The following is a 12,069-nucleotide window of genomic DNA, read 5'->3' on the forward strand; positions in this document are numbered from 1 at the left end:
ATCATCCAAGCGATGTAAAGTGGCGAGCTGAACATGAAAACAGGCGCCAGTACTCGCGAAAGCCTTGGGAGCCAAGATGCGGGAGGCTTCACGTCAGCATAGCCAATCCGTCTCATGATACCGGGGTCTATTTAGATAATGCCACGACCTAGCGTTTCCTCTTTCCCCATGCATCCCGCTCAACATTCTCTCCGCCGTATCATCTTGCGACACGGTTCCTAGCCCAGGCTTGACGGACGAGCAACATGGCCACCATCACTATCAATGGCAACACACTCGATCCGGAAGACACCGCAAATGTGTCCAAGGATGCTAAGGACTTCAACTTTATTTACGTCCAAGGCCACAACGACCTGCAAGCTGAAGAAAAACAGAAGCTGGCTGAGCTGAAAGTCGAGATCCAAGAGTATGTGGCAGAGTACACATACCTGTGCCGCTACAAGCCTGAAGACCTAGAAGAGATACGAAAGCTCTCCTTTGTTAGGACCGCCAACGTGTATGCCCCTCTCTTTGATAATAATCGGTAAGAAAACATGCTGACAATTATATGCAGCTACCATCCAGAGCTCAAGAGTACCATCACCCTGAAACAGTTGGTTGAGGGCCAAGAGGATCAGACAGAATACGAGGTTGATGTCATTCTCCATGACCGGCCCAACATCAGTACGGCCGAGTTGGCGTCATACGTTGCCGAAAAGGCCGAGGTTGACATCAACGAGCTGGAAATTGGCTCCAAGAAGATTAGGCTCACGCTCCACCAGGACAGACTTGACGACGTGGCCAGCCTTGATAGTGTCAACAGGATCGAGGAAGTGCGACCCAAAACCGTCTACAACAACCATGCTCGTGAGATCCTGAGGGCCGATGACATAACCACGGCCTCCAGATATACCGGCGCTGGCCAGATCATCTGTGTGGCCGACACGGGCTTTGACCAGGGCAAAGCCGATCATGACAAAGTTCACCCAGCCTTTGTGGGCCGGGTAAAGCATCTCAAATCCTGGTGGCTTCCAGATGATGCCAAAGATCCTGATGGTCATGGGACTCACGTTTGTGGGTCCATCTCCGGGAGCGGCATCTACACAGCTACTTCAAGCAAAGGCGAGGCCCTTCATATCAGAGGAACTGCCCCTGGCGCACTCTTGATGGTTCAGGCCATGTCGAAATGGAGCCCCGGTTGGAAGAAGTGGATCCTCAAGCCGCCCATGGAGATAGACAACCTTTTCGTCGAGGCATACCAACAAGGCGTCCGGATTCACAACAACTCATGGGGTGACACGTGGGATAAGGTGGCAGGCCAGCGTGACTACAACGACGACGCAACCGCCGTCGACAAGTTTGTCCACCAACACCAAGACTTTGTTGTGCTCATTGCTGCAGGCAATGACGCCGAGGAGGAGAACCACGGGGAGAGTCAGATTGGCGACAATGGCGCCGCCAAGAACTGCATCACCGTTGGTGCCACTGGCTCAACACGAGCCAACGATTCTTTCAAGTACAAGGTCGAGTCTCCAGGGCATTTGAGGCCCACTGATACAGCCCATTTTAGCAGCAGAGGCCCTACAAAGTGTTCCAAGAATTGCAAGTGCGAAGATGTCATTGGTCGCATCAAACCAGACGTCGTAGCGCCAGGCGTTGCCATACTCTCGGCGGGATCACGCTCGACTACAGCCAACCAACGATCTCTATTCAAGAGACGTTTTGGAAATTCGCAGGACGAGGACTGGTTCTTCATGTCTGGTACCAGCATGGCCACACCCTTGGTAGCTGGCTGCGTGGCGCTCATGCGCGAAGCGTTACAGAAGATGGGGAAGCATCATCCCAGCGCGGCGTTGATCAAGGCGTTGCTGGTCAACGGAGCTGTCAACCACTCTAGCCCCAAAGGACCCGGCTTTGACTACGAGCAAGGCTTTGGGTTGGTTGACGTCGACACGTCCATTAACATGATTGAGAAAGAAACGTTTGTTGACGGTGGAAACAAGCTCGAGAAGAACAAATGGGACGCCCCTTTGCTGAGCAACATTCAAAAAGAAGATGGAGAATGGAAAAGTCATGAGATATCTATCCCTGGTGGGCGCCATCGGCTTGCTGTCACGTTGGCATACCCCGACCCTGCACATGCCCTTCTGCAGAACAATGTGAATCTCATTGTGCGTGCTGGTGGAGAAGAGAGGCACGGTAATATGGGAGCCGATCAGGGCTTTGACAAAATCAGTAAGTCCGCCGTTTCACCTTGATTGCATGGACGTTAATTGTGTGGTAGACAATGTGGAAAAGGTAATCTGGGACAACGTGCCTGGTACAACGGCCGTGGTTGTCGTGCGTGAAGCTGGCTTTACCAAGCTGAATTCAGAACAGTCATTCGCGGTCGCATGGGATATTTCGGTGTTGTAAAAGTGTTGACTCTGTGCGCGTAATGCTCGCAAGGCCGAGATGAGTAGCAAGAAACTCAGTCCTCGTTTGATGGTTATACACGTTGCTGAATGCAGAGCTTCCCGTTTAGAACAGTGCTTTGGCGAACCTTGATGGAGGACAAGGACGAATAAAACAAAGCGGGGGAATGCAATTTTATATGAGCCAGTGTCGAAGAATTTGTTCTGCTGGATGAAGTTGAATGACCTTATAAACTATTGTATTACCCTGCACAACTGACTTTTACCAGTTCATCTCCAAAGTCCCTTCTGACGGATAAACGATCGTTTAGGTACCCTAGGCCGTTGGGTTTCCCTTGCCGTCTCCACCAAGCCACCCAATGTTACAGCGTGTCTATGATGCCCCTATTAAGGATGAGGAGGAGGCCGCCAACTCCAACCAATCGCGACTATAACCCGGTGGTCTTCGAAAGGAAATACGAAAAAGAAGATAGACGCGCCATTCACTATGTCCATTTGGAAATCCCATTCGAGCTGCTGACCATCTTGACGGCATCCCCCACAGTTTGCTCACACAAAGCCGCGTGGCGCAAAATAAGCGCAGCTAAACCCAACAAGGATAACTCATTCGAGTTGACGGCTTGCCCAAGGTTCAGCCAATCGCCAGCGCGTGATGCTGAACGAGGAAATCCATTCGGTCCCCCGGTCAGCCCGGGGTCCACCAGCCATCAAACTCGTAAGCCACGCCTTGGCCGCCTTGCGTTAGCGAGAAGACGCCTTTGAACGAGAACGATGATGCTTGTGAGTGCTGATTGGGCGGTGGGGTGTCGTGGACGGATGTCCCCGAGGGGACTCGACAACTGGATCGCATCAACAGCCACCACTAGGGATGGCTTTGTTTCTTTGGCTACAGGGCTGCGCCTACTTGTGACGAGAATGGTCGGTGTCAAGCCGTTTTTTCGGGTCAAGACATGTGAAGGGTGGTCGTTGTCGAAGATTAAATATCGGGCTTGGCCAGTCTTCAATTTTCATTCCAGGACAGACTCAACCATCGATATCAACGCCAACATCCACCAACAAGCATCACTACTACACACTCAACGACGATGAATATGCTCTACGGGCGATCATCCGACCATGGATGCACCGAACACGACCTTGGCATAGGTAAGCGAGAACCACTCAACACCATCGCCGACAAATTACTAACAACCGCTAGATGCCCAGGATAACGTTGCAGGAAGCCTCTCCTTCCATCAACTCAGCACCATTATCTCTGGAGTTTGCGCCGCAATCTCCATCTGTGTGATGCTTGTCTTCAAGTTTCTTCACGCTACGCATCTTTCGAATCCAACGGAGCAGGTCAAGTAAGAAACCCCGTATCCCCAAAAACCTGCGGGAAGCTAACAATCTTGATAGGATCATGCGCATCGGAACTTTGATCACCATGTACTCACTCATCTGCTTCCTCTCCGTCTGCTTCCCCAAAGCAGAGGTGTACATTCATCCTTGGTTGGATCTTGTCGAGGGTTTCGCTCTGGGATCCTTCTTCTTGCTCCTCTGCGACTACGTCTCGCCGCATCACGAACAGCGCGAGCTTTTCTTTGCTGCCGAGAAGCTTGGTGGCGTCAAGTGGTTTAGGGCAAGTGATCATTATCTGACCTGTATAGAAAAGCTGCTAACGTATCACAGACTCGTTGGCTCTTGATCTTCCAGATGCCAGTTGTCGCATTCGTCATCGCCATCGCAACCGACATCACCGCTGCAGCTGGAGTCTACTGCGAATGGGACCGCAAGATCAAGTCTGTCAAGTTTGTTCTGCGCTTGATTTCGACAATCTCTCTGGTCGCCTCAGTCCTCTCGATCCTGCAGTTTTACCGCTTCCTCAAGAGGCATCTGGCTCATCACCAGCCGCTCATGAAGCTGCTGGCCTTCAAGATCATCGTCTTTCTGACTTTTGCGCAAGGAGTAAGTGATGCTTGAGAATTATTCGCCAAGTATCCTACTAACATCAACTAGATCATCTTTTGGATTCTCACTGATAAGGGTGCTCTCAAAGAGACCAACACCCTGACCTTTGCTGATCTCCACATCGGCATCCCCAACATGATCATCTGCATCGAAATGGTTCCTCTTTCGCTCCTGTTCATGTGGGCTTACCCATGGAGAGTCTACCTGGACAGTTACAGCATCGATGACGCCGAGGAACACCCCGGACGACCCTTGAAGTCCTACCAGGGAGGTCCTTTCGGCATTTACGCATGGCTCGCCATGATCAACCCCTCGGAAATTTTCAGGGCTATTCTTTTTGCCTTCAAGCATGTTGGAAGTATGAGGAAGGGATCTCAGGAGCCCATTCTTTCTAATGAACCGGCTCCCCCCTACGACAATCATCAGATGCGCAATCCTGGCGTGTAGATTATCAATGAGGATGCCCGCTGAGGCCTTTCGGAGGATCGGCGATGTGTATGCAGCTGTCGAAGTTTAAGATGAAGGATAATAATATGGTTGCCAACGATAGAGAGTGTAATAAACCAGCTAATCGCAATTTGTTCATATCAAGTGACACGTGACTCCGCATCGGCGGCCGCTTTCAGCCTTCTTTGTTCGCCAGCTGAGCGAGTCAGACACTAGTTAAGCAGCAGCGCTTAGGCAGCAAGGTGTACCTACAGTACCTCAGGCCATATTCAAGACCCATTCTTGTAATTCTGCTGCGCACTCTTTTCTATTTACCCCACGACCTCTCGTTTTATTTTATGCTCTCTACCCAGTGCAGAGAAGTTGCCAGCCCACCCGCCTCAATCACTGACAAAGTGGCCAGCCTCCAGAAATGCCTAGCTTAGCTAGGTGTTGACATATTCGATTGAGCACAAACATCTGTCCCACTTCCGTTCTCCGCTGCTTTTTATAGCGCAACATCTACTGTTAAGGTATGCCTTTGACCACGGTGGACGTTCTTGACTCCCGCGTACTAACATCAGGAGAAGGATGGCATCGTCTCCTCCTAGTGAGCCGAGTCGCCTTCCAGCGCCCCTCCAAGGTCTCGATATTATTGAAATTCAGTCTCTCAAGGACGCCAGGCACAATCTCGATCTCCCAAAGGGGAAAAACCTCATCAGGCACGGTGCTTCAGCCATGGTATACCGGATTGAGAACCCTGCTGGCAGAAACGGCTACTTGGGGCCCTATCTTGCATGCAAGAAGATCATACTAAATAGTGACGAGGATATCGAGGCCGTCAGATCGGAGATGTCAATAGTGCGGCATCGAATGACGTCGGTTCGCGATCCAACTCGCCTAAGAATTGAGGCAACGTACTACCGTCCTTCGGATAATTCCAAAACCCAAGGCACTGTATACATTATTCTAGAGGCCTGGATTGATTTGTCTCTGCAAACATTAATCGATCACGCCATCGACAAACCGGGTGCGGAGTTTGCGCCATGCTATCAACAGATTCTTCGAGACGACTGGCCGAAGATTCTCTACTGGTTGTTCGAGTTCCTAGCATCTCTGACAAGAGACTCGGTTTTTCGCCCATTAATACGAAGGTCGTTACCTCGCAAGATTGGCGGTAAATCAGGGACGCAGCCCACGAGTCCGATGGGGGAAGTAGAAACCACTGGGTTCTGGGAAATCAATGAGACTGAAGGTCGAATGACTCAGTTCAACTCCAAATTAGAACTTGTCAAGATCGTGGATAACCCGAACATTCAGTCAGTCGATCGGATCTGGCATCGAGATCTGAAACCTGCCAACTTCCTGTTCAAGTTCGCGCCGCGATCCGAGTACAAGTACGAGCGACACGACACACTACATCCCGTTGGCATCGACTTTGGAATCAGCAAATACCACCGCGATCCTTCCAACCCCTCTGCGCACTATACTGGGACTCCGGCTTATCTAGCGCCCGAGGTTCTGGAGGGCGGTGCAAATTTCAGGTCCGACATATGGTCTCTGGGGTGCTGCGTTATTTTTATTGAGGCTTTCATTCACTCGGGTATGCCAGGAGTTAAAAAGGTTTTTGAGATTGCCGTGCGAGGAAATGACAGTTCGTTCCGAGATGGAATCGATGAGGTAAACAAATTCTTGGACCAAGATCCATCTCCCGGTCTCGCCCAGGATGTTTCACCACATATGGAGGAGGCTCGGAAGCGCCTTCGGAAAATGGTGAAGGAGAAGATGATGGTTCCAGAGTCGCAGCGAGGCAGCGCACATGAGTTACTGGAGAAAGTGATGGAGATTCGTGCGGTGGCAAAGAAGGAATTTTTCGACGAGTGAAAGTCAACAGCAAAATAAACCAAGTTGTTATAGGAACCTAACCAGTAGCCAATATCGCCCTAAGCACAAAGCCAAGATGGCATTGAACCATCAGGTAGATGGGTATCGCAGCCCGGGAAGATTGACCTCTGCACTACAAGAGGAAGAATTCAATACAGAACAGCTAGCTGTTCGTTAAGAGACAATATAAGACGATTCTGCTCCATGACCTGACGGCGATAACGCTTCATTGCTCAAAGTAGCTTTCCAACGTCGCCTAGAAGACGGCAAATTGTACCTAGATACTTTACATAAGCAGAACAGTGGGATATCTAGGTCCTTTCTGAGGTATTTAATGAACAATATAGCCCCCTTTATACCAATGATATTTCGGCGAGAAGCTGAGCGTTGCTCAGGAAAGCCAAACCTCGAGATGATATATCAAAGCCCAGCCGCTTGATGTCCTTTGTGCAGTCGGTGCTGAACTGGGCAATCCTCCGGAAGGAATTAAGGCCTTTTTCAGGAGCCCGTGTTAGAACTAGCCCGATAATTTGTGTAGTTGATGGTCTAAGGGGAAGCCAAGGGTGCAAGGTCAGGACTGGAAGAATATAAATATCGTGGGTGGGGTCTTCCAAATCGACATCAAGATTGTCGATGTAAAACCGTGCGTTGATAATTTTCGAGGCATTTCTGTCATAATGATTGTCATCGAATTTATTCCCTCGGAGGGCAGATAATGCGCCAGTCAGCTTCAAGGAACCCCATGAGGTTGGAGCAGGCAATCCTTGGGAAGCGTTCCCGGTCTTCACCTTGATGATAGAGATCAGGTACTCGCGCTCCGAGGAGATGTTTGCTGACTTGACTTGCCCATCCACCGATGCCCAGGACCAGGATGGTAACCATTGCTGCAGCTGAGGCTTAGGCTTAGGTCGAGGAACGCGCCAGATCAGCTGATCGATGAGTTTGGATCGCCAGAGCCCAGCTTGGTATTCGTCCCCGGTGAAATGGGCAAACAGCTCTGCAATTCCTGAGAAGGCTGGCAGCCTGTCTTTGTGTAGAGTCAAGTCGCAGGAGGTGTATCTTTCCAGGAGGTTGTTCCACAACACATGAGTCTGCAGTGTCATCTCCCCAGTTCTCGCACAAGTGTGCTCCCCATCATGGCCTTCCTCTGAACCGCCAAGCCATGCAAGATCTTTCAGGCTCTCGTGATGATGCATGCCGTTTGGAAACCCTTCGCATTTGGTTTCGTGGAAGCACTCCCACATGATCTGATTTTTAGTGAAGTAGAGAACGCGCGGAGCCAGGAGGCACTCTTGGAACACCCACCCCCGTTTATGCAACGGTCCCCCGGCCAGTTGTCGATCCCAGTAGCCTTTGTCGGATATTAGGAACTTCTGCCCTGACGCGCCCTCAGAAGTGAATAACGGGAGTTCAATAGCACCAGGTAGTACTGCCTCCTCGTCTCTTGTTCTAAAGAGCCCGCTATCTGGACCAGATGCCGCGGATGCTGCAATATTGCAAATCGAGCGGCCATACACGTGTCGCATAGTGGGAGCCTCCCACTCCCAGTCGAGCTCCGAGTCTTGTATAATGCAAAGGGCATCTATCCAAATGTAGCGAATTGAGAATCTCCTAGCGATGGTGACCACGTCTTGGAAAGTCCTAGGGAGTTGTGAGAGTGGAAGTCCTTGGCGCATCACGTCAATGTTGTCGTTGAGAAGTTTCAAGCTAGGACTTGTTCCCCATCGATAGCTGAGGGTCATGTACTGCACCGGCCCGTCGAGGATTGGGGAAGTTCGGAGCGTCCAGTAATCCTCTTTGTCGCCAACATCAAGCAGACGAGTCGGCTGCCAACTTTTACGTTCGCTGAAGAGGAGGTTGCACTGTGCGTGGGAGCCGCGGCAAGATCTAAGCCATTCCAGCGCCAAATCCAGTGTAGCCGGTGACGATGTATCATGACCTAGGCCAAGAGATCGCCTACCGAGTCTGATGTCGCCAATGCCTGGGACTCAACGTTAGCGGGTTTGGTGACCAAAGAAAGGCCGCCCGAAGAGCTTGGGAGCGTGCCTCGAATGATGTGCCGTGATCTTTCACGAAGCCTCAGGGTGAAGATTGATGGGTATGGGGACATACCTGGACACGGCAAAAGCCGGAATTTAGTAGGAGCATGTCGAACCGTCTTGCGACGCACATTTGAAAAGACTGTTAAATGGTTCACTTCTAACTTTCTCAAAGGGTCCTCTGTCTCATTCTCAAATATGCTGCACCTTGTCTCCCGTCTGCATGGGAATGAGGCCAAGGCAGCCGTCTGGCGGTCTCGCTCGATGTCGGCAAAGACTATGGTGCAAATGTAGCAACCCGATGCTGCTGCTTGTGCCATGGACTCCAAGGACCCATGGTGCAGCATCTGCACGACTATCGCGCCTTGCTCATAAGCGCGGAAGATAGTTTTGCACGCTTGGCATAGACGAAGACGTCCATTAAATACGATCTTGTCGTTGACAGGAGACATGACAAAGATGAGCGGGGCCCAGCATGGGTTGTTGGTATACTTCTTGGGGGAAACTGGAACATAGGTAGGATCTCCAGCATTGAAATCCCGGAGGGAGTCAAGATGATGGGAAGGTGGTCAGATATGAGCCGTGTCCGCCAAGCCAAGTCAGCCTTACAACTACGGATGAAATGTGCCTGGTCCACAGGCTAATGAGCTTAGGACTAGGTGGTGCATGGTGCATGGCGGCCTTGGGAACGCCTGATCCCGATGCCCAACGAGGCTCGAGTTTGGGTCGCCAGGACACAGCCATAAGAAAGATATTGGACGGCAACTTGCCACTGATGCATTATCATTCTGATATCGGCACAGGGGCGAGAGGGTTGATGAGGTCGCTGTGTGTCGATTCAAAGGATAAGATATGGGGAGACCTACCCTGTGGGCCTTTGCGAAGAGCCAAAACGGGTCACGTGATATAACGAAGCGAAACGGTTAATCGCCGGTCTAATCGGAGAAGTTTCGGATTGACTCACGTGCGGTGAGGTGTGGATAACCTCGGGTACCTACCTTAGGTACCTACAACAAATCGAAGACATCCATGAGGAGGGCTACTTCTGGCAGTACTCATCCCCTTCAATATATTCACACAGAATTAGACTCTTCCGTAAATATAGAGGGCTTTCTGCTATCTTTCCGCTAGGTATCGAGCTATCTGAGGCAAGTCTAGGTATCCTATCCACGAAGGACTGCCGCTGGCGGCGTCTGCCATGCCAGTTAGTGGTTAGAGAGAGAGGTCTCAAGTGTCCACTAACGACTCAGCTGTACTTAGGTACCACGCAATGTGCCAATATCGATATCATGCCGTCTATTACAAGGGTTGTGGATGCACGAGAGAAGAGTTGAGACTGGACGAAATTTGTTCCAGATATGACCAGGAAACAGATCAGGGATGCGAGGTCGTGTATGGTCAAAATGTGGAGGCTGTTGATCCGGACGCTCGACCAACAACAAAGAAAGGGAAGTGCCACGAAGGTTGCACTTCCAAGCCGAAACGAAGGACTTAGCATTGGTAGTGTAGTGCAGCATGATAATGTACAGTTGGTGTAGGTGCCTTTTTCATTATCGCCGGGGTACTACGCCTCAGCATCTTGGTGGATGAAAATGTTCAAGCCTGGATCCCTAGCCCGCATTCCTGTTCTTATTATCAGTGACGTCTCTAAAGATGACATCGGCCAACAAAATTCTTAGTCACAGCCGCTACTCCATGGCCACACTTGAACTCAAGGCCACAAAATACTACACGTAACCTAGATGACTCCTTGCTCAGGGTTTACGATCTGCATTCTCCGAAGGCTTTCCAGTGGGCAGGTGGACATAGTACCTTCAAGCCTCTCAAAAATATGAAGACTCTAGAGTTTACCCTAGATTCTCTTCCTTCCTAGGAGTGGGTCTTATCAGGGGCAAAGAGACTTGGTAACTTTCACATCAAGTCGCTGTATAAAGATCTGTTGCCGGACAATGCAAGCCCAAGAATCTCACAGATAAAAAACTCCTGAGAACAAATAGGTAGCTAAAGGCAGCCAGCCCTGCCTCGGTCGGAGTGAGCCGATATGTGGAGACAGGCCCGCGCCGCCGGTAATTTGTAGGACGGGCCCTGTATGATTGGTGGAATGACAACGGCAACGCTCAATTCAACTCGGAAAACTCGGCAACTAAACCACAAAACGCGTCGTCTTATCCCTTGATGTTTGTTTCAGGTTACAGTCGTAGGGCGCTATAAGCCCAGACGACGAGTCTAGAAGCCCTGGGTCCGGACGCCTTTCCCGTTCTCAGCCTTGAATCCGTAATGACCGGCCGAGATACAGACGAAATCGTGTCACGGCTCCTCCTTGTCAAGCCGTCATTTAAATATCTCCAATCTCTCTCCAAAGTGAGCCGTGTTTAGCAGTTCATTCATTTTCGCTATTCTGTGTAATTCTCCAACCACTCTCATTTAGTCAATCATTTCACAACCGACTTCCATTCTACCTTCGTTACTCTTTCCAATATGCAGCTGACTTCTTTCCTCGCCTCGGCTCTGCTCGCAGTGTCCGCTGTCGCATCCCCGACTCCCACCCTCGATAAGCGCGCGCAGACTATGTGCGGTAACTGGGGTACCGTTCAGACAGCCGGCTACACTGTCTACCACAACAACTGGGGTGCCGGCCAGGCCACTTCTGGACACCAGTGCACTACCTTTGACCAGGTCAAGAGCGGCAACTCTTTCGTCTGGTCGACCGAGTGGAGCTGGGCCGGCGGACACGGCCAGGTCAAGTCGTATGCCAATGTCGCCCTCGAGAAGGTCAACAAGAAGCTGTCCCAGATCAAGTCGATCCCCTCCAAGTGGACCTGGAGGTGCGTACATCCTCGATAAGCCACATACACAATAGCTTAGACTCTATAGGTACACTGGCACCAAATTGGTGGCCGACGTCTCCTACGACCTCTGGCTTGCGCCGTCCGCTTCGGCCAACAACCAGTACGAGATCATGATCTGGGTTGGCACCTACGGTGGTGCCGGCCCCATCAGCTCTACCGGCTCTGCTATTGCCACCGTCTCTATTGCTGGCAGCAGCTGGAAGCTCTTCAAGGGCCCGAATGGGGACACGACCGTCTTCTCCTTCGTCGCCACCAAGAACGTTGGCAACTTCAATGGCGATTTGAACGAGTTCTTCAAGTACCTAACCTCCAAGCAAGGCGTCAGCAAGAACATGGTCATCACCAGCCTTCAGGCCGGAACTGAGCCCTTTGAAGGTAAGAGTCGATTTTTATTCGAGATGTGGTATAAAAGCTAACTATAGTAGGTTCTAACGCTGTGTTCAAGACCTATGATTATACCATTAAGGTCAACACCAACTAGAGTAAAGTCTAGGGAGAGAGCTATGTCATAGATTTTAGAGTATAAAC

The 12,069-nt window shown here is 50.8% G+C and overlaps 4 protein-coding genes across 4 annotated transcripts; 3 read left to right on the top strand and 1 right to left on the bottom strand.

Moving 5' to 3' along the window:
• Nucleotides 1-245: 245 nt before the first annotated feature.
• Nucleotides 246-2,394, top strand: NCS54_01346100 (Peptidase-S8 domain-containing protein; the record flags this gene model as incomplete). Its single annotated transcript, XM_053158652.1, has 3 exons — nucleotides 246-496; nucleotides 554-2,214; nucleotides 2,264-2,394. The coding sequence occupies 3 exons, from the start codon at nucleotides 246-248 to the stop codon at nucleotides 2,392-2,394; spliced, it is 2,043 nt and encodes a 680-aa protein (XP_053014627.1).
• A 1,084-nt stretch (nucleotides 2,395-3,478) lies between these two features.
• NCS54_01346200 (Hypothetical protein) lies at nucleotides 3,479-6,653 on the top strand (the record flags this gene model as incomplete). Its single annotated transcript, XM_053158653.1, has 7 exons — nucleotides 3,479-3,539; nucleotides 3,592-3,739; nucleotides 3,792-3,999; nucleotides 4,065-4,340; nucleotides 4,392-4,701; nucleotides 5,284-5,302; nucleotides 5,360-6,653. 7 exons carry the CDS (start codon nucleotides 3,479-3,481, stop codon nucleotides 6,651-6,653), a joined length of 2,316 nt encoding a protein of 771 aa, XP_053014628.1.
• A 353-nt stretch (nucleotides 6,654-7,006) lies between these two features.
• On the bottom strand, nucleotides 7,007-9,144 carry NCS54_01346300 (Heterokaryon incompatibility protein; the record flags this gene model as incomplete). Its single annotated transcript, XM_053158654.1, has 2 exons — nucleotides 7,007-8,634; nucleotides 8,766-9,144. The coding sequence occupies 2 exons, from the start codon at nucleotides 9,142-9,144 to the stop codon at nucleotides 7,007-7,009; spliced, it is 2,007 nt and encodes a 668-aa protein (XP_053014629.1).
• Nucleotides 9,145-11,170: 2,026 nt separating this feature from the next.
• On the top strand, nucleotides 11,171-12,022 carry NCS54_01346400 (Hypothetical protein; the record flags this gene model as incomplete). The annotated part of the gene is made up of 3 exons (XM_053158655.1): nucleotides 11,171-11,517; nucleotides 11,567-11,916; nucleotides 11,967-12,022. 3 exons carry the CDS (start codon nucleotides 11,171-11,173, stop codon nucleotides 12,020-12,022), a joined length of 753 nt encoding a protein of 250 aa, XP_053014630.1.
• Nucleotides 12,023-12,069: the final 47 nt, after the last annotated feature.

Source organism: Fusarium falciforme, chromosome 11, assembly GCF_026873545.1.
Source record: "Fusarium falciforme chromosome 11, complete sequence".
In the NCBI taxonomy this organism is placed as follows: Eukaryota; Fungi; Ascomycota; class Sordariomycetes; order Hypocreales; family Nectriaceae; genus Fusarium; species Fusarium falciforme.